This window comes from Bos javanicus, chromosome 17 (genome assembly GCF_032452875.1).
Source record: "Bos javanicus breed banteng chromosome 17, ARS-OSU_banteng_1.0, whole genome shotgun sequence".
NCBI classification, from domain to species: Eukaryota; Metazoa; Chordata; class Mammalia; order Artiodactyla; family Bovidae; genus Bos; species Bos javanicus.
Genome location: NC_083884.1, coordinates 4,480,490 through 4,503,255, shown reverse-complemented (window position 1 = coordinate 4,503,255; position 22,766 = coordinate 4,480,490). Strand labels below are relative to the sequence as shown.

Sequence of the window (22,766 nt, the reverse complement as noted above, 5' to 3'; positions counted from 1 at the left end):
ACCTGGGTTTGATCCCTGGGTTGGGAAGACCCCCTGGAGAAGGAAGTGGCAACCCACTCCAGAACTCTTGTCTGGAAAATCCTATGGATGGAGGAGCCTGGTAGGCTACAATCCATGGGGTCCCAAAAAGTTGGACACAACTGAGTGACTTCACTTTATCTTGCTTTTTTTATACTTGGAGAAAATCTGAAGTAACTGTTTGGAGAGTTCAGAAAAAGATATCTTACAACATACTTTTTTTGTTTTTAAATTTCAGGCAGTACTTTCAGGGAAGAGTAAATATTCATTACTTCTGCCTGAATTAATCAGATCATTGCTTTCATTTTCCATCCTATTTTGTAGGTATGGTCAAAGCTAATGGATGAGTTTGCACCTTTATTTGTGAAACTGAGATAAATATGTATATATGTATCCAAACAGGTAAAACAAGTTTTACTGAAGGAAGCAGAATAGTTTAATGAGGGCCAGAAACCACATGCTAGGTAACCAGGACTTAAGATATGTTTCTTTTAGCACTCAGCAGCAACAACTTTTAAGATTTTTATGTGGACCATTTTAAAAGTCTTTCTTGTATTTGTTACAATATTGCTTCTGTTTTATATTTTGTTTTTTTACTGAAGCCTGTGGGATCTTAGCTTCCAACCAAGGATTGAACCCACGTCCCCTGCATTGGAAAGGGAACTCTTAGCCACTGGATTGCCAGGGAAGTCTCTGACTCTACTGTTGATAATGACAGTGTGCAATCCCTCAAAAAAGTCTCCTCAGTATTTAGGTCATTCATTTCTTATAACTGATCACCAAGATTGTTATCTATGGTAAATTATAGCTTTTGGCTTTTTTAAGTTCATTATTCTGGCATTAAAGAAGGAAATGGACATGAACCCCATCTTTCAAAATCTGATCATCTGTCATTTGCATTTTTCATCTTTTTGCTTTAAGTTATGATTCACCTTTACATTTACCCTGTAAAATGATGAATTAAAAAAAAATGAATAACTAAGATTCAGTTCATTTTAATTTAGAGAAACTATCATGCTTCTATATTTTATACTTTAGATTATAAGTCAAAATTTATAAAATTAATCTATTTCCTCTAATCAGTGGTACTATGCTCTAACTATAGTTTGAAGCAATGACTGGATTATATTTTTATAAAGCTAATTCTTTCCCTGTAGAGCTATAAGTCCGACCCATTTCTAGAAGATGCCAAATTTCTCTTACTTGATGCCTGGATTTAATTAACAATAAATAACAATGTTCAATTTATAGACATGCTACTTTTTAAAAATAGGCCTTGGAGATGAGAAATAAAAGGAAAGTAAAAAATCATTATGATGTATTATGTATGCAAATATTAACTTCTTTGACTATCTTTAAAGTGGAATACTCAGAGCCATGTTTTCTCAACATGCAAGGGGAAAGGTCAGAAGTTTGCATTATGAATTCAATAACTGCATGAGAAGTCATTTTGAAATGATGGCCACATTTCAAAGCAATTTAAAAGATTCTTTATCAATTTCCAGAAGAGTTAGACCTGCTCATTTTTAATAGTAACTGCCACATGTGAAATGTAGGAATGTCGTGGCTCATAAGTAAGCACACGAAATATGTGACACCGAGGCGCGTACACGCAGAGGAGGAAGCCTGGCAGCTGGGACACATTAATAATGCCAGAGGGGTCAGCATCCGGGCACGCGTGGATGAAACACATCTGCATTCCTGGCGAAGGGCAGCCCATGCATCTGGATCGCATCACCCTGCCCTCCCCACCCACACATCACGGCAGGAGCAACTTCCCGACTAAGATGCTGCTGAAAGGCACCGTGTTTGTTGTTGTAGCCCTGCACATAATGCAAATGAAAAGAGCTGCTAATTATGTCAAAACAAAGGAATCTTTTCATTTGTCTAGTTGTACAGAATGTTGAATGACTCACACAGTGTGAAAGGAGAGAAAAAAAGGGAAGAGAAAGTCATGTGATGCTGTTTGCACTGCAAATCCCAAACTATCTGCAACCATTTGTGCGTGTGTCTGTATGTGTTTGTATGGGTGGGGCTGGATGCAGAGCAGAGGTGTGCCCAGAGGGGAGCTGAAAAGTATCATAAGAATACCTGATGCCAGGAAATACTGCTGCTACCAGTTCAAACAAGTAAAAGTATGGAATCCTGGCATATGAAGGGCTCTCAGAAATTCACTGGGTCCATATTTCTATCTTCAAGTCAATTGACTTGATTTTGCTATTTAAATTCTTAAAGGCGATTCTGCATATATATATATAGCGCACAATATATATGCTATATATATATATGTATATCACACACACACACACACACACACACACACACATATATATATAGTGGTAAAGAACATGGCTGCCAATGCAGGAGACAGAAGACACAGGTTCAGTACCTGGGTGGGGAAGATCCCCTGGAGGAGGGCACAGCAACCCACTTCAGTATTCTTGCCTGGAGAATCCTATGGACAGAGGAGCCTGGCGGGCTACAGTCCATAGGGTCTCAAAGAGTCAGACACGCCTGAAGTGAGTTAGCACACCTGCAAATGCAGCTATGGATATATTAGTGTCTTGTCTCATTTTTAAAAGATTCGAACAGATAGTACTTTACTGGTACAATAATATGTTCTAGTGTTTCACAGCTAGTATTAATAGGAGTAAGTTTGATTTAAATAGAGCAAATTTTCAGTCTGTGGCAAAGTATTTGCCTGTGTATTGAGGCAAGTTAACAGTAGGATGAGATGGCTGGATGGCATCACCGACTTGATGGACATGAGTTTAGGTAAACTTCAGGAGTCGGTGATGGACAGGGAGGCCTGGCGTGCTGGGATTCATGGGATCGCAAAGAGTCGGACACAACTGAGCAACTGAAGTGAACTGAACTGAACAGTATGTTCGAAGACAAAATTCTGTGTATTTCGTCATCAAGCTTTCTACTGATTTGAAGAGCAGTAGAAAAATTCTATTTTGGTGCCCCACCCCCATTTCTTACAGCTATGAAAAATAGGATACATAAAAGAAGGTGGAGAGGGTGCTGTTGAATGAAACTTTATTTTTAATTAAATGCTGTTAAAAGCATTTGGAAGTAATTTAACTTTGAGGCTTTGCCTCTGTTTCTACCATATCAACACTAGCAGCTGCAAAGAGAAAAATTCAAATATCCAGATGCTCAGTTGATACTGTGCTAAAAATGTGTTTGGAAGAAGGAAATGGCAACCCACTCCAGCATCCTTGCCTGGAAAATCCCATGGACAGAGGAGTCTGGTGGGCTACAGTCCATGGGGTCGTAAAGAATCGGACACAACTGAGTATCTGAGCACGTTAGGTGAGGACCCCTAAACTTCCCTCTCTCTCTCATTACTGGGTGGGTGTTCACCTGTTTCTGCACATTTCAGCATGAACCTGGCACAAGAGAGATTGCTTTAGACTGAGAGTGCCCGACTGCTCCCCCGAAGGTGTGTGGGAGCCTGGGGCTTCTTGCAGGGGAAGTGATGCTCTTGGTTATGGGGGTTGGACTCCTTCGGTGCTGCCTTGAGCCAAGGATTGTTAGGGAGGGGAAGCGCAGCATCAAATTAAGGCTGCAGTGGCTGGCTAATAGCTTTCTTATAGATCAGTAATCAATTAGAATTAAAAACTGAGAAACGAAAAGAAGAAAAAATAATAATAACATTAAAAACCCAGTACCATTTACATTAGCACCAAGAAAGAAGAAGAAAGGAAACAAAATATTTACGTATAAATCTAACAAAATATGTACAGGATCTCTGTGAGGGAAAACTACAAAGGTCTAGGTCTATACGTACAATGGAACATTATTTAGCCTTTAAAAAAAAATTCTGAAACGTGCCACAATGTAAGTGATTCTTGAAGACACTAAGCTACATGAAATAATCCAGGGGCAAAGGACAAATTCTGTAGGATTCCATGTATATGAGATACCAAGAGTAGTCAGATTCACAGAGACAGAGGTAGAATGGTTATTGCCAAGGATGGGAAGGAGGGAATGGAAAGTTACTGTCTAATGGGTTGCGAGTTCCAGTTGGAGAAGTTGAAATTCTGGACATGAATGGTGGTGTTGGTACAACAACATGCATGTCTGTAATGCTACTGAACTGCATATTTTAAAACATTAAATTTCATCTTATATATGTTTTCTCACAATTAAAAAAAAGGACCAAAAAGTAAATAAATAAAGAAAAATGTGTCTGAAACTTTCAGATATTAAGCAGTATCTCAAACAAAATATCAGACCTTTCCTATTTTCTACTCACATGTTTTGGCATCACCTAGGAGCAGTTAACGGGATATTTTCTTTTTTAAAAATTTATTTGTTTTAGTTGGAGGACAACTACTTTACAGTATTGTGGTGGTTTCTGCCACACATCAGTATGGATTGGCCATAGGCATTCCTGTGTCCCCCCATCCCGAGCATCCCCACCTCCCTCCCCGCCCAGACCCTCCAGGTCGTCACAGAGCACCAGCTCTGGGTGCCCTGAGTCACACACCAAACTCACACTGCTTACTGTTTTATACATGGGAATGCATATGTTTCAATGCTATTCTTTCAAATCAACCGGCTCTCTCCCTCTCCCACTGAGTCCAAAAGAATGTTCTTTACATCTGTGTCTCCTTTGGCTGCCTTGCACGTAGGATCGTTGGTACCATCTTTCTAGATTCTGTACATATGCATTAATATATGGTATTTGTCCTTCTCTTTCTGTGGATAGACATAGCCTATTCACTCTGTGTAATAGGCTCAAGGTTCATCCACCTCATTAGAACTGACCCAAATGTGTTCCTTTTATGGCTGAGTAATATTCCATTGTGTATATGTACCACAACTTCCTTATCCATTCAATCTGTCAAGGTTGCTTCCATGTCCTGGCTGTTGTAAATAGTGTTGCAATGAATATTGGGGTACATGTGTCTTTTTCAATTCTGGATTCCCCAGGGTATATGCCCAGTAGTGGGATTGCTGGGTCATATGGTAGTTTTATTCCTAATTTTTAAAGGAGTCTCCACACTGTTCTCCATAGTGGCGGTATCAATTTGAATTCCCACTAACAGTGTAAGAGGGTTCCACACTCTCACCAGCATTTATTGTTTGTAGACTTTTTGATGATGGTCAACTATGTGTAAAAGAATGAAAGTAGAACACTTTCTAATACCATACACAAAAATAAACTCAAATGGATTAAAGACTTAGATCTCAGACCAGAAACTATAAAACTCTTAGAGGAAAACATCAGCAGGACACTCTCTGACATAAATCACAGCAAGATCCTCTGTGACCTACCTCCTAGAGTATGGAAATGAAAACAAAAATAAACAAATGGGACCTAATTAAACTTAAAAGTTTTTGCACAATGAAGGAAACTATAAGCAAGGTGAAAATACAACCCTCAGAATGGGAGAAAATAATAGCAAACAAACAACTGATGAAGAATTACTCTCTAAAATATACAAGCAGCTCATACAACTCAATACCAGAAAAATGAACAATCCAATCAAAAAGTGGGCAGAAGACCTGAACAGACATTTCTGCAAAGAAGACATACAGATGGCTAATCAACTTTATTTTCTTAATAACCTATTTCCTTTGCTGTATTTATGATAAGCTGCTCTGATGTACACAGCTCCTACAGAAATACAACTGAACCTGTCTAGAAGAATTAAATGAGCACTTCAGAAGACAGACACATTTGTTAAAAACTGTATCTGAAAAAGTTCTGAGCTTTTGGATTTGTCTCTTGCTGCTGAAGAACACGGTTCAAATTATGCAGGAAATAATGTGAAAGTAATAATACTTTATGCATAATAAATAATACCTTCAGGGCATAAGTTTATGTAAAATAATAATACCTTCTGGGCACAAAGGTGTTCACACATATTATTGTGTGTACTTCCTACTTCTTTCCTAACTTCCTCCACTTTTAAAAAAAATCTGTAAACTCCCACTCCTGCCATTTTTCACTGATTTACAGAGTTGTCCATCCCAGTACACATAAATAGGACCATCAAAATTTTTTAACCCATAGCCCATGGGAAACAACCTTGTCAACAAGTGATCACGTGCAGCTCCTATTGCCTTCATCTTATGGACTCCTCTAGTTTCCAAAGGTAGGGTGATCTCAATTTGTTTCCAAGACAAACAGTTCAACATCACAGTGGTCCAAGTCTATGCCCCAACCACTGATGCCAAAGAAGCTGAAGTAGAACAATTCCGTGAAGACCTACAAGACCTTCTAGAACTAACACACACACACACACACACACACACACACACACAAGATGCCCTTTCATCACAGGTTAGTGGAATACAAAAGTGGGAAGTCAAGAGATACCTGGAGTAACAGGCAAGTTTGGCCTTGGAGTACAGAATGAAGCAGGGAAAAGGCTAACAAACACCCTCTTTCAACAACACAAGAGAAGCCTCTACACATGGACATCACCAGATGGTCAATACTGAATTCAGATTGATTATATTCTTTTTAGCCAAAGATGGAGAAGCTCCACAGTCAGCAAAGACAAGACCTGGAGCTGACTGTGGCTCACATCATCACCTCCTTATTGCAAAATTCAAACATAAATTGAAGAAAGTAGGGAAAAACACTAGACAATTCAGGTATGACCAAAATCAAATCACTTATGATTACACATTTCAAGTAACAAGTAACAAGTCAATTCAAGGCATTAAATCTGGTGGACAGAATGCCTGAAGAACTATGGATGGAGGTTTGTCACACTGTACAGGAGGTGGTGACCAAGAAAAGGTGGTGACCATTCCCAAGAAAAAGAAATGCAAGAAGGCAAAGTGATTGTCCAAGGAGGCCTAACAAATAACTAAGAAAAGAAGAGAAGCAAGAGGCAAAGGAGAATGGAGAGTTCAAGAGAACAGCAAGAAGATATTAGAAAGCCTTCTTAAGTGAACAATGCAAAGAAATAGAGGAAAACAATAGAATGGGAAAGACTAGAGATCTCTTCAAGAAAATTAGAGATACAAGGGAATATTTCATGCAAAGATGGGACAACAAAGGACAGAAATGGTACAGACCTAACAGAAGCAGAAGATATTAAGAAGAGGTAGTAAGAATACACAGAAGAACTATACAAAAAAGATCTCCATGACCCAGATAACCATGATGGTATGGTCAACTCACCTAGGGACAGACATCCTGGAGTGTGAAGTCAAGTAGGCCTTAGGAGGCATTACTAAGAACAAAGCTAGTGGAGGTGATGGAATTTCAGCTGAGCTATTTCAAATCCTAAAAGATGATGCTGTTGAAGTGCAGCACTTAATATGCCAGCAAATTTGGAAAACTCAGTAGTGGCTACAGGACTGGAAAAGGTGTTTTCATTCTAATCTCAAAGAAAGGCAATACCAAAGAATGTTCAAACTACTGCACAATCGCACTCATTTCACATGCTAGCAAACTAATGCTCAAAATTCTCCAAGCCAGGCTTCAACAGTATGTGAACTGAGAACTTCCAGATGTGTACAACATGGTATCTTGTAAGCTGACTTTAGAAAAGGCAGATAAACCAGAGATCAAATTGCCAGCATCTGATGGATCATAGAAAAGGCAAGGGGATTCCAGAAAAATATCTACTTCGGCTTCATTGACTATGCTAAAGCCTTTGATTGTGTGGATCACTATGAACTATGAAAAATTCTTCAAGAGATGGGAATACCAGACAACCTTACTTGCCTCCTGAGAAATCTGTATGCAGGTCAAGAATAAACAGTTAGAACTGGAACAATGGACTGGTTAAAAAGTGGGAAATGAGTACATCAAAGCTGTATACTTTCACCCTGTTCACTTAACTTATATGCAGAGAACATCATGTGAAATGCTGGGCTGGATGCATCACAAGCTGGAATCAAGATTGCCAGGAGAAATATCATCAAACTCTGATATGCAGATGATACCACTCTAATGGCAGAAAGTGAAGAGGAACTAAAAAGCCTCTTGATGAGGGTGTAGGAGGACAGTGAAAAAGCTGGCTTAAAACTTAACATTCAAAAAACCAAGATCATGGCATCCAGTCCCATCACTTCATGGCTAATACATGCGTAAAAAGTAGAAACAGTGACAGATTTTATGTTTGGTGGCTCCAAAATCTCTGTGGACAGTGATTGGAATGAAATTAAGATGCTTGTTCCTTGGAAGGAAAGCTATGACAAAACTAGACAGTATATTAAAAAGCAGAGACATTACTTTACCGACAAAGTTCGGTGTAGTCAAAGCTATGGTTTTTTCAGTAGTCATGTATGGATGTGAGAGCTGGACCAAATGTGAGAGCTGGACCATAAAGAAGGCTGAGCACCGAAGAATTTGATGCTTTTGAAATTTGGTGCTGGAGAAGGCTCTTGAGAGACCCTTGGACAGCAAGGAGATCAAACCTGTCAATCCTAAAGGAAATCAACCCTGAATATTCATTGGAAGAACTGATGCTAAAGCTGAAGCTCTAATACTTTGGCCACCTGATGGGAAGAGCCGACTCATTGGAAAAGACTCTGATGCAAGAGAAGGGGGTGACAGAGGATGGGATGGTTGGATGGCATCACTGACTCAATGGACATGAGTTTGAGCTAATTCCAGGAGATAGTGAAGGACAGGGAAGTCTGGCATGCTTCCATGGGGTCACAAAGAATCTGACATGACTTAGTGACTGAACAAACAAGCAAAGGTTTCCAAAGGTACCCAGAGCAGCACATTTCCCCCTAATTTCCTTCAATGAGGTTGTTTCATAAACTTGTGATGCACTTTCTCTTCACCATCTGCGTTTCTCCCTGGGATTCCCCAACCTCCAAAATGATTTTTTAAAATTTGCATACTCTTAGGTCTGCTTTTTGTGCTACACAGTTCAATCAGATCAGATCAGATCAGATCAGTCGCTCAGTCGTATCTGACTCTTTGCGACCCCATAAATCGCAGCACGCCAGGCCTCCCTGTCCATCACAAACTCCAGGAGTTCACTCAGACTCACGTCCATCGAGTCAGTGATGCCATCCAGCCATCTCATCCTCTGTCGTCCCCTTCTCCTCCTGCCCCCATCCCTCCCAGCATCAGAGTCTTTTCCAATGAGTCAACTCTTCGCATCAGGTGGCCAAAGTACTGGAGTTTCAGCTTTAGCATCATTTCTTCCAAAGAAATCCCAGGGCTGATCTCCTTCAGAATGGACTGGTTGGATCTCCTTGCAGTCCAAGGGACTCTCAAGAGTCTTCTCCAACACCACAGTTCAAAAGCATCAATTCTTCGGTGCTCAGCCTTCTTCACAGTCCAACTCTCACATCCATACATGATCACAGGAAAAACCATAGCCTTGACTAGACGGACCTTTGCTGGCAAAGTAATGTCTCTGCTTTTGAATATGCTATCTAGGTTGGTCATAACTTTCCTTCCAAGGAGTAAGCGTCTTTTAATTTCATGGCTGCAGTCACCACCTGCAGTGATTTTGGAGCCCAGAAAAATAAAGTCTGACACTGTTTCCACTGTTTCCCCATCTATTTCCCATGAAGTGATGGGACCAGATGCCATGATCTTTGTTTTCTGAATGTTGAGCTTTAAGCCAGCTTTTTCACTCTCCACTTTCACTTTCATCAAGAGGCTTTTGAGTTCCTCTTCACTTTCTGCCATAAGGGTGGTGTCATCTGCATATCTGAGGTTATTGATATTTCTCCCGGCAATCTTGATTCCAGCTTGTGTTTCTTCCAGTCCAGTGTTTCTCATGATATACTCTGCATATAAGTTAAATAAGCAGGGTGACAATATACAGCCTTGACGTACTCCTTTTCCTATTTGGAACCAGTCTGTTGTTCCACGTCCAGTTCTAACTGTTGCTTCCTGACCTGTAAATAAATTTCTCAAGAGGCAGATCAGGTGGTCTGGTATTCCCATCTCTTTCAGAATTTTCCGCAGTTTATTGTGATTCACACAGTCAAAGGCTTTGGCATAGTCAATAAAGCAGAAATAGATGTTTTTCTGGAACTCTCTTGCTTTGTCCATGATCCAGCAGATGTTGGCAATTTGATCTCTGGTTCCTCTGCCTTTTCTAAAACCAACTTGAACATCAGGAAGTTCACAGTTCACATATTGCTGAAGCCTGGCTTGGAGAATTTTGAGCATTACTTTACTAGCGTGTGAGATGAGTGCAATTGTGCGGTAGTTTGAGCATTCTTTGGCATTGCCTTTCTTTGGGATTGGAATGAAAACTGACCTTTTCCAGTCCTGTGGCCACTGCTGAGTTTTCCAAATTTGCTGGCATATTGAGTGCAGTACTTTCACAGCATCACCTTTCAGGATTTGGAATAGCTCAACTGGAATTCCATCACCTCCACTAGCTTTGTTCGTAGTGATGCTTTCTAAGGCCCAGTTGACTTCACATTCCAGGGTGTCTGGCTCTAGGTCAATGATCACACCATCGTGATTATCTGGGTCGTGAAGCTCTTTTTTGTACAGTTCTTCTGTGTATTCTTGCCATCTCTTCTTAATATCTTCTGCTTCTGTTAGGTCCATACCATTTCTGTCCTTTATCGAGCCCATCTTTGCATGAAATGTTCCTTTGGTATCTCTGATTTTCTTGAAGAGATCTCTAGTCTTTCCCATTCTGTTGTTTTCCTCTATTTCTTTGCATTGATCACTAAAGAAGGCTTTCTTATCTCTTCTTGCTATTCTTTGGAACTCTGCATTCAGATGTTTATATCTTTCCATTTCTCCTTTGCTTTTCGCTTCTCTTCTTTTCACAGCTATTTGTAAGGCCTCCCCAGACAGCCATTTTGCTTTTTTGCATTTCTTTTTAATTGGGATGATCTCGATCCCTGTCTCCTGTACAATGTCACGAACATCATTCCATAGTTCATCAGGCACTCTATCTATCAGATCTAGGCCCTTAAATCTATTTCTTAGTTCCACTGTATAATCATAAGGGGTTTGACAAATGCATAATGTCTTGAATCCAAAATTACAGTACCACACAGATCAATTCTATGGCCTTAAAATACCCATTTCAGTTGCTTAGACTTATCCTTGGGTGGAGGAGTCTGGTAGGCTGCAGTCCATGGGGTCGCTAAGAGTCGGACACTACTGAGCGACTTCACTTTCACTTTTCACTTTCATGCATTGGAGAAGGAAATGGCAACCCACTCCAGTGTTCTTGCCTGGAGAATCCCAGGGGCGGGGGAGCCTGGTGGGCTGTTGTCTATGGGGTCGCACAGAGTCAGACACGACTGAAGCGAATTGGCAGCAGCAGCAGCAGCCTTATCCTTTTCCTTCCCTGAGCAGCTTGTTTTCTTTGCTTTTGCATTTGGATGTCATGTAACTGGAATCAGCATGTAGCCTTTTCATATTGGCTTGTTCCTCGGTGTCTTTTTGGGACTCGATAGCTTAAATCTTTTTCGGCTGACCAACATTCCATTGTACGGAGGTGCCACAGTTTGCTCATTGAGCCACATTTTAAAGCAGCAGAACCCAGGATTTTTGGTACCGGGGACTGGTTTTGTGTAGGACAGTTTTTCCATGGACAGAAGGTGGGAGGGGGGGTGATCTCAGGATGACTCATGCACATTCCATTTATTGTGCGCTTCATTTCTTTATTATTACATGAGTTCCACATCAGATCTTCAGACACTAGATCGTGGGAGCTGAGGATCCCTGTTTTAAAGGACATCTGGATCGTTTCCAGTTTGGGGTGATTATGAATAAAGGTGCTGTAAATATTTTCATGCAGCATTTTGTGTGAGGGTAGGTCTTCAGTTCAATCGGGTAAATTCCTAGTGGTTTGATCACTGAATAATATACTATGACTTTGTATCCTGCAACCTTGCTATAATAGTTATTATTATTATAGTATATAATAATAATATACTATATAAATAATGTTATTTATAAATAATATATTTATAAATATATACATATATTTATATGCATATAAATAATATGCATTTAGCTTTGTGGAAGACTGCCCAACTGCTTTCCACAGTGGTTTTATCATTTTGCATTCCCACTCAGCAAGAGTTCCTGCTGCTTCACATCCTTGTCAGCATTTGGTATTGTTAGATTTGAGCCATTATAATACCCTTATATTGGTAACTAATTGCAAGTTATTGTTTTAACTTGTAATTCCCTAATGACAAATGATGATGGGCTTCTTTTCATATGCTTATTTGCCATCTGTATATCCTGATGAGCTATCTTTTTAGATATTTTGCCATTTAACTGAGTTGCTTTTTTATGATTGAGCTCTAAGTATATTTTGAATACATATTTGAATTTTTTTTGAATATTTTGAATAGCAGTCCTTTATTAAGCATGTATTTTATAATTACTTTCTCCCAGTTTGTAGCTTGTCTTTTCATTCTCTTAACTGAATCTTTCACAGAGCACTTTTTACTTTAAATAAAATCCAACTTACCAATATTTTCTTTCCTGGATCTTGCTTTTGGTGTTATATCTAAAAACTCATCAATTTTTCCATTTTATCTTCTGAAAGTTCTACAGTTTCACATTTAGGTCCATGATCCACTTTGGGTTTATTTTTGTGAAATATGTAAGTTCTATGTCTGCTGTTAAGTCGCTTCAGTCGTGTCCGACTCTGTGCGGCCCCAGAGACGGCAGCCCACCAGGCTCCCCCGTCCCTGGGATTCTCCAGGCAAGAGTACTGGAGTGGGTTGCCATTGCCTTCTCCAATGCATGAAAGTGAAAAGTGAAAGTGAAGTCGCTCAGTCGTGTCCGACTCTTAGCGACCCCATGGACTGCAGCCCACCAGGATCCTCTGTCCATGGGATTTTCCAGGCAAGAGTACTGGAGTGGGGTGCCATTGCCTTCTCCAAGTTCTATGTCTAGATTATTATTATTTTTTGCATATGAATGATCAATTTTTTCAGTACCATTTAAAGTAAAAGTATCCTTGTACCAAGAAAAAATATCCTTGCTCCACTGAATTACCTTCACTCCTTTATCGTGGATCAGTTGACTATATCTATGGGGGTCTATTTATGGGCTCTCTCCTTTTTTCCATTGATCTATGTGTTCTTCCTTTCACCAAAACCACACTGTATTCATTACTACAGTTTTATAGTAAGTCTTGAAGTAGGGTAGTGTCAGTCCTCCAACACCGTTCTTCACTGTTGTGCTGTCTATTCTAGGTCATTTGCCTTTCCACATAAAGTGTAGAATCAGTTGGTCAATGTTCACAAAACAGTTTGCTGGGATTTTGAATGGGATTACAGAACCTATAGATCAAGTTGGAAGGAATCAACAGCTTGAAAGTATTGAACTTTCCGATCCAGGAACACTGATTATATTTACATTGACTTGAGACCTTCTCAGTTTTTGCATATAGCTCTTGTGAATATTTTGCTGGATTTATAAATAAGTATTTCCTTCTTTGGGTGCTATTGTAAATGATATTGTGTTTTAATTTCAAATTCCAATTATTCATTGCTAGCATATAAGAAAGTAATTGACTTTTTCATATTGACCTTGTATCCTGCAACCTTGCTATGATCACTTATTAATTCCAGGAAATGTCTGTTGATTTTTTGGGAGTTTTCCATATAGACAGTCATGTCATCCACAAACAGAGATGGTTTTATTTCTTCCTTCCCAATCTATATACCTTTTATTTCCTCTTTTTTTGTCTTATTGCACTAAAGCTAGGACTTCCAGTACAATGTCGAACTGGAGTGGTGAGAGGAGACATTCTCGCCTTCTTCCGTATCTTAAGAGGAAATTATCCAGTTTCTCACCATTAAGTATGTTAGGTTAGGACAGGTTTTTGTAGATATTCTTATCAAGTTGAGAAAGTTTCCCTCTATTCCTAGTTTGCTGAGAGTTTTTATATGAATGAGTGTTGGACCCTGTCAGATTCTTCTTCTACATCTATTGGTATAATCATGTAAATTTTCTTCCTTATCCTCTTGATGTGGTTGCTTACATAAATTAATTTTTAATTGTTGAACCAGCCTTACCTACCTGGGACAAATTCCACTTGGTCATGGTGTATAATTCTTTTCATGCATGGTTTAATTCAATTTGCTAATATTTTGTTTAGGATTTTTATATTTATGTTCATGAGAGATGCTGGTCTAGAGTTTCTTTTTCTCATAATATCTTTATCTGGTTGAAGTATTAGGTTGAAGTGCTGGCCTCAAAGAATGAATTCTGATGTATTCTCTCTGCTTCTAATCTCTGGAGAGATTGTAGAGAATTGGTATCATTTCTTCCTTACATAGTTGGTAGAATTCATCAGTGAAATCATCTGGACTTGGTGCTTTTTGTTTTGGAAGGTTATTAATTGCTGATTCACTTTTTAAAAACAGACATTATTCAGATGATTTATTTCTCCTTGTGTGAGTTCTGGTATAGTTTGAGTTTTTCAAGGAATTAGTCTATATGTGGGCATAGGGTTGTTCATAATATTAATTTATTTTCTTTTATGTCCATGAGATCAGTAATAATGATCCTTTCTTCTGTTCTGATATTAGTAATATATATTCTCTCTCTTACTTTTCTTGGTTAACTGGCTAGAGGTTTATTAAATTTATTGATCTCCTCAAAGAACTAGCTTTTGAACCAGTCTTGAACTCCTCCTCTCAGCATGACTTGTAATTTTTCGTTGAGAAGTTCTTATTCAGGCTCTTATTTGGGTATTAAGAACCTTTAGTGTGGGGTTCTGTGTTAATCTGGCTGGACTAGCCCATAGGAGTGGGACTATGTTTGATATTTGCTCTGTGTCAGACTCTTCAATTTCCATTAGTACACTTGTTTGTGTCTCTCTTTTCGTCTTTGGTTTCCCTAAAAACTCATTGTAGTTTGTGTGGCTTGCAGCCCTTTTAGCCATAATGCACTGTTATACTGGACACCAGATGATGGGGTCCACCAGGAGGCAGTGGAAGCATTCTATCATTCTGTGTTTATCTTTCAGTGAGCTCCATCCCTGGAATATGACCTTCACAGGTGTTTCTGAACTTTTTGTTTTCCCATTAGGTGAGACAGGAAGGCTAGAAGGGCCTGGGGTTGGGTCATTTCCCTTTTTCTCCTAAGGCTAAGGCTCTTATCTTATCGGCTTTCTCTTATCGGCTAAGGCTCTGATAAATTCTTAGGCCTTTGTGGTGGCGAACACTTATTCAAAATGATTAATTTTCCCCTGCAAGCCTGTTGGAAACACAAAAATTTTCCTTGGCTTTTTACCATGAGAAGACCTGTTGGGGTTCCAGGAGGTAAAATCTACAAAAATATGAGGGGTCCCTAAGACTGTGGCCCCTGGAGGTTCCCGCTCTCACACTGGCCAGAACTCTGCTCCCAGCAATTCTTCCAAGTTACCCATTGAGCATTTCTTCCAGTCTATGGCTCTGGCAGCTTCTGTTCCCAATAAGCAGATCTTGGTTATGATTCCCTACATGCATCTGTTTTTCCAGATTTAGGGGTGATGGCTTTTCCTGGGAAACAATTCAAACAGGGACAGATTTTATTTTGGGAGGCTCCAAAATCACTGCAGATGGTGACTGCATCCATGAAATTAAAAGATGCTTGCCCCTTGGAAGAAAAGTTATGACAAGCCTAGACAGCATATTAAAAAGAAGAGACATTACTTTGCCAACAAAGGTCTGTATAATCGTAGTCAAAGTTATGATTTTTTTCAGTAGTCATGTATAGATGTGAGTTGATATCAGACTGAGCACCGAAGAACTGATGCTTTTGAACTGTGGTGCTGGAGAAGATCTTGAGAGTTCCTTGGACTGCAAGGAGATCAAACCAGTCAATTCTAAAGGAAATCAACCCTGAATATTCATTGGAAGGACTGATGCTGAAGCTGAAGCTCCAATAATTTGGCCACCTGATGTGAAGAACTGACTCATTGGAAAAGACCCTGATGCTAGGAAGGATTGAGGGCAGGAGGAGAAGGGGACAACAGAAGAAGAAATAGTTGGATGGCATCATGGACTCAATGGACATGAGTCTGAGCAAGTTTCGAGAGATGGAGAAGGACAGGGAAGCTTGGCGTGCTGCAGTCCATGGGGTCACAAAGCGTCGTACACAAGTGAGCGACTGAACAACAACAATTTTTCCTATGACCTCAGTTCTCTGATAAGTCCAGGAGAAGTCACTGATACTCAGCTTGTTCAGCTTTTTCCCTTGTAGCAAGTGATGATTTCAAGCTTTTTATGTATCAGAGCTGAAACCAGGAGGCCTTCCTATTTTTAAAAATGCCATCTTTTTAAAGATCAGAAAACTGAGGCTCACTGTGGTAAGCTGAGCAACTAGAGTTGTCTGACTTCTAAGCCAGGGCTCTTCTCTTCACAGCCTGCCCCTCATTCCTGGAAATACATCTCACAGAACCAGTCCAGGGAACACTCCCAGACAAAGCAGATGGCAGAGTAGGGGGGTATGGCAAGGCAGGATACACAGATGTGATATCTGAAAAAAACATTACATTCAAGTCTCCTAATGGAGAATGTAGATTAATGGGGGAGGGGTGGTATTCACTTTAGCTTTACAAAAGCATTCAGAAAAGCATTCTTTTATTAGTACACTGCTTTTACAGTGTATGGTTAAATTTACACAAATGTTATTTACAAGTCATAGCCCTTGAATGCATTCAGAGTCAACTGATGGTACTGAACATTCACTGTGCATCTAGAAATTCTCACAGGGAGATGTTCTCAGTCCCGAGTCTGGAAGGTGGGCTCTTATGTGCATGACGTGCTAAGTTGCTTCCGTCGTGTCTGACTCTTTGAAACCCCAGGGACCGTAGCCTGCCAGGCTTCTCTGTCCATGGGATTTTCGAAACAAGAATACTGGAGTGGGTTGCTGTGCCCTCCTCCAGGGAATCTTCCTGACCCAGGGATCCAATCTGAGTCTCTTATGTCTCCTGCATTGGCAGACGTGTTCTTTACCACTAGCGCCACCTGGGAAGCTCCTCTTATTTGCAGTGTTTACATTTTGCAGATAAGGAAAGTGTGATTCAGAGATATTGAAGGAATATCAATAGCCTTGATGTAAGAGAAAATAACTAATGAGGTTGGATTTTTGTTTCCTCTCTGCAACTAATTAGTTATGTGACCTTGACCAAGTTATTTAATTTCTCTGAACTATATTTCACAAAGGGAGTAAAAATTATCACCTCCCAGGGTAAGTTAGATAATGTACAAAAAGCACTTAATCACAACTGTAATAATATGTAACAGTTACATATAAATTTATATATGGTATTTCATATATATTTTATAGTAATAATTATTATGGACTAACTATTATAGTATATTATTATATTATACTATATTATAGTAATTATAGTTAATATGTTATATATAATGATATATTATTAATGTATTGGTGAAGGTTACAGCATCAATTCATGAAACTTCATCAAAAACTTCACTATATGGTCTCTTGTAAAAAGAGCCAGGAGCTTCCTGAACCTTATAAACATGTTAAAAGCTCTAGTTCTGGTAGGTCCTACATAATCTTAAATGCCAAAAGAAACAAGTTAAAAGTGTGCTTAGTCACTCAGCTATGTCTGACTCATCATGACCCCATGGACTGCAGACCGCCAGGCTCCTCTGTCCATGGGGATTCTCCAGGCAAGAATACTGGAGTGGGTTGCCATGCCCTCCTCCAGGGAATCTTCCCAACTCAGGGATCGAACCCAGGTCTCCTGCATTGCAGGTAGATTCTTTACCATTTGCGCCACCAGGGAAGCCCAAGTTAAAAGTTAGGTTATATGTTAAAAACAAGTTGGGTTATTTTTGGATGACAAAGCTGTTTAGGTCAGCTTTTATGGAAACATGTCCATCAAATTTCATACCAAAGATGTTAACCTGAATAGGCCGTTAGATCCAGGTTTTTGGATACAGTTCATGCAAACCACAGTAAGAGAGCTGGAAACCGGTGCTGGAGTCAGCTACAGGCGCTCTGGGAACTATTACCAGCCCCAGTGTTTGCAGATGTCACCAAGGGCTCCTGAGATGGCCGAGTTCTGATGACGGCTCTGGCAGTGAACCTCCAAGAAGATACACAGAGCAAGGGGTGAAGCCAAAGCATTGGCATGGGAATGGTCAGCCTCACACGCTGGCTCTTACCTTGAGCCAAGACTGTCATCAGAGACACACAGGGTCTCTCCACCTGTTCCTGTGGGGCCATGCAATAACAGTAGATGGACTATGATGGGCAAAGAAGTAGAGAACATTCTAGAGGCCAGCTGTATCTTTGTGCTAACCCAGAACGGTTCCTTTGGCACCACCACAAGACCCAAATCTGTGCTTGACCACTGAAGGCATCCTTAGGCTCCTGGCTTTGTCAGAATGGGTCACCCTAAGAGATGCAACAATCACAGTCACCTGGTTACCTCCAAGGTATCCTCAGGACCACAGAGCACATCTGAGCAGACATAAAATAGTGCAGCTGTGTGGCAGGACACAGTAACAGCGCCTCAGGGAGAAGGGGAGTGACTGCGGGAGCCCAGTTCTGGGGGGCGGAGCGCAGGCAAAAGCAAGGTCCCTGGAGAGGCGTTCTGGGCAGTACAGCTTGTGCAGTGGGCATCGGGAAGCACCTGGGGAGGCCACTCCCGCCGGCCGACAGCTGTAGCCAGCCACCGAGGCTCAGAACCGCCAGCGGCAGCAAGTCCTCCAAGGGGCCCCTGACTGCTCATGGGCGGCTGCGTCACTGGTGCAGCCAGCGTGTGAAGCTCCACAGTGGTGGAGGCAGCGGCAGCTTCAGCTTCGATATGAGCAACCTCGTCAGACACGAGGACAGATCCTTTCTAGCAAAAGGTACCTCAAAAAATCACCAAATAAAAATGGCAGAGGAGTGGTGGGATACAGTTCAAGTCAGTTGGCTCATGTGGTGTTTCCTTTCAAAGGGGATTTCTTTCTAAGTAAATCCACATCTGTGTCTTCGTGGAAACTGAACTCAAACCAACTCAGAGGTAATTATCAGTTATAAAGGAAGGATGGAACAGGGCTACAAACCCTTTCCTTAAGAATCCAGGTTTCTTTTTAAGGACTCTGGAAATTCTATGCTAGGTATTTCCATTTTGAAGATTAGAAAACCATATATTTAAGGGGCTTTTTCTTTGATATGAGAGAGAATAACTAATGAGGTTTGAGCCTACTCTCCTTCACTGAAGAAAGTTTGTTCAAGTGGAATATAGAGGGTGTTCATTTTAATCTACAGGACAGTGGTGACATGACAGCACACGGATGCATTTGCTTAAAAAACAAACGGAAATCTCCCAAGATTCCCCTTTCTAAATAAAATGGTCAAAATTAACTTAGATTTACATATTAGAGGAAACTTAGAATTATTTTCAGTCCCATGCTATGTAGGAAACAATTTTTATGATAGGCGGAAAGAAAATAAAATACTCGTCTAAGCCAGCACTTCATTTGTCACAGGCAAGTTTTCTGACACAGTGACCAGTCTGAGACCCAGGGCCACGGACAGCGTGAACTGCGGGCCCTTCTCCAGCGTCTCCCCACCCAGCCCATTCTCAGGCCTGCATCGCTGGTTCTCAGAGTGTCATCCCTGGACCAGTAACGTCTGTACCACTTGGGAACTCGTTCAACGTGCAAGTTATTTGGCCTACATTGAGTGAAAAAACATCTCATTTGACGAGTCCCCCAGCTGATTCTGCTGCACCCGGGGCAGTGAGCAGCTCTGCTCTCAGCATGGCAGCGCCTGTCTCAGGTCCAACAAGCCCAGGCCACGACTGAGGCCATGAGATGGGGAGGTTCCAGTGGGCGTGCTGGGTGGGAGGGGTCTATGACAACAGGGTCCTGCTCCATGTGGAAAAGGTCAGCTCAGTGTCTGCTTTACCACGGCCCCCTGGGGACAGAAACCATCCACGCCAAGACAGTTTAATGCTGATGAAGCCAAGTTAGACAGCCTCAGCCTTTTGTCTCTGCCATTCCTAATCCTCCTGTCCTGGGCCATTGGCAGAAACAGTTCAGCCCAAAAGGAAAGTAGGCTTACTTAAGCCTGGGTTTCTCAGCCTTGGCACCACTGGTGTTTCTGTCATAAGGAGCTGTTCTTGCGTGTGGAGCGGCATCCCTGGCCTCTACTGCTACATGCCAGTAGCCGCTCCCTTCCCCGCTTCCCTCCTGCTAAGGCGTGACAATCACAAATGTTTCCAGATGTTGCTCAGAGTCTCCCGGGGGCAAAACTGCATGGGGCTGAGAGCCACTGACTTAAACCAAACCATTTCCTTCAAAGTGGTAACAAAGGAGGGATGTGTTGGGAAGAGGCGCAGGCTTCCAGCGGCCCCGGGGGTGACTCACGTTGTAGGAGCGGCCGTGCCTCTGTCTCCACTGCACCAGCACTATCTGGGCAACGACCAGGGCGCAGAGGAAGATCAGGACCATCTCCACGTGCATGGACTCGTGTCCCCGATGCATCTTGTACATCCTCTCCTGCTGCAGGCTGCAACCAGCAAAGGCGGTCAGCTGAACAAGCCCTCAACTCTCGGACAGTTAGCAAAACAAGAAAAATAGGCAGGACTCATGAGAAGCAATTGGGAATTTCAAACGGGGGGTTTTTGAAGCTTTGACTACAAAGTTCTCCTAAGTTCTCAGTTCCCCCCTTTCCCCCAGGCTTGGGGGAAGGGACAGCAGAGAAGAGGAGCCTGAGTCTGTCAGTGAAACCAATTCCTCTCTGCCTTTAGCTTGCCCGTGTGCTTTTGGCCTCAGCCTTGTCCTTTCAAGGTGAGCAGTGGGGACGGAAGCTCACTGGTGGGCTCTGAAGACCTGGGTTCCAACCTCCCATCTGCCACATCATCCCCTTGGGAAAGTCAGTTATTTTCTCTGCACCTCAGTTTCCTCATTTTCAAATCTAAAATAATGATCTCTCTGTACCTCACAAGATAGGTGCTCTATAACTGTAGAGCACATATATATGATATTTTATTTGTATCTGTATGAACAATAGTCTTCCCTGGTGGCTCAGATGGTAAAGAATCTGCCTTCAATGTGGGAGACCCAGGTTTGATACCTGGGTCAGGAAGATCCTCTGGAGAAAGAAACAGTAACCCACTCCAGTATTCTTGTCTGGAAAATCCCATGGACAGAGGAGTCTGGCGGGCTACAGTCCATGCCGTCGCAAAGAGTCAGACACAACTGAGAAACTAACACTTTCACTTTCATATGAAGAATAATACTTACTATTATGTTGTATCATATGAAATTGCCATTTTTGAAAGTAAAAAAGCCCTCCAATCAAATATTGGCAATTTCAAGTAATTTCTAACATTCTTAGGTAAAAGGAGATGGTGCCTATGGAGAGAATACTATTTGTGGGGCTACGGAAAACCTCGGAGTTGTAGAAATTATTTTCATCATAAGGAGAAAGAAGAGGCCTAAGTATTATCTTAGGCACAAACATTCAGAGGATGACTAAATGCTTCCGTGTTTAGTTGGACTTTTAATATTATACAGTGGTAGATAAAACCACTGAAGTAGCAAGTCACCTGGTCTAACCTCCTATAGAAGAAGTGGTCTCCAAGAGAATCTAGAGCAGAGCTGCTTGACCGGGACTGTGATCTGGAAATCACTGAGGAGCTTTTAAAAATCACAGTGTCCAGGCTGGACCCCACAGCAATGGAGTGACCATTGCTTGGTGTTCTAGGCTGAACTGGGTTCCCTCAAAATTCATAAGCTGAAGTGCTAACCCCAGGACCTCAGAATGTGACTATGTTTGGAGAAAGGGTCTTTAAAGAGGTAATTAAGGTACATGGGGTCATTAAGACGGGTCCTAACCAACATGACTGGTGTCCTTATGAGAAGGGGAGGTGAGGACACGGGGAAGACCGTCTGGATACACAGGCAGAAGCCAAGGAGAGAGGCTTCAAAAAGAACCAAAGCCTGCGGCCCCTGGGTCTTGGACTTGAAGCCTCTAGATCTGTGAGAAAATAGGTTTTTGTTGTTTTAGCACCCAGTCTGCATGATCTGCTATGGCAGCCTGAGCAAATGCATAGAGATTTCCAGGATGCGATTGAGGCATCAGTAATTTTCACAGTTCCTCTTATGATTCTAAAGTGCAGCCTAAATTAGGATCTACTAACCCAGAGGAAGAGAGAGTGGTTCAGGAATTAGGTAAAATGGAATAGTATTTACAAGGAATATGAACCTTGACAATTACTTTATAACTATTGGTTAGCATCATCTTCTACCCCAAGTGAGGCACTATCAGTTACAGAATCTCTTAGTTTGCATTTAGTTAGGGCACTGATCAGACAGCACTTCAGGGTAATATCCTGTGACCTTTTAAAGCCACTTATTGGGTACCTGGTTTGGGTCTCTCTCTACCAGCATTTCTACAGAGCTACCTCAGCAAGGGCTCCATCCAAATCCCAGGGGTGCCCCCTGCTGGAAAATGCACAGAAATGAGCCCACAGAGCCTCCTAAATATTTCTGCTTGCTGCTGCTGCTGGTAAGTCGCTTTAGTCGTGTCCGACTCTGTGCGACCCCACAGACAGCAGCCCACCAGGCTTCTCTGTCCCTGGGATTCTCCAGGCAAGAACACTGGAGTGGGTTGCCATTTCCTTCTCCAATGCATGCATGCATGCTAAGTCGCTTCAGTCATGTCCAACTCTGTGTGACCCTATGGATTGCAGCCCACCAGGCTCCTCTGTCCCTGGGATTCCCCAGGCAAGAGTACTGGAGTGGGATGCCGTTTCCTTCTCCGTTAACTTACTAACTTGTGCTGTTAAACCGCTGCACTGTTTGAACCTCCTGTGTTCCCAGCATTTCCATGAATA

General features: G+C 41.5%; 1 protein-coding gene across 7 annotated transcripts in view; it reads right to left on the bottom strand.

Moving 5' to 3' along the window:
* The window catches only part of RNF175 (ring finger protein 175), a 69,225-nt gene that overhangs the window by 34,156 nt on the left and 12,303 nt on the right, over positions 1-22,766 (bottom strand). For 5 of the 7 annotated variants that reach the window (XM_061383930.1, XM_061383929.1, XM_061383927.1 and 2 more), the window contains exon 3: positions 20,293-20,434. The exons of 1 other annotated variant lie outside the window; for it this stretch is intronic. In XM_061383930.1, coding sequence (XP_061239914.1) covers positions 20,293-20,434 — 142 coding nt within the window. Of the gene's footprint in view, positions 1-2,407; positions 2,552-20,292; positions 20,435-22,766 lie in introns of those variants that run through there. One more of the 7 variants, XM_061383935.1, reaches the window with a different exon arrangement.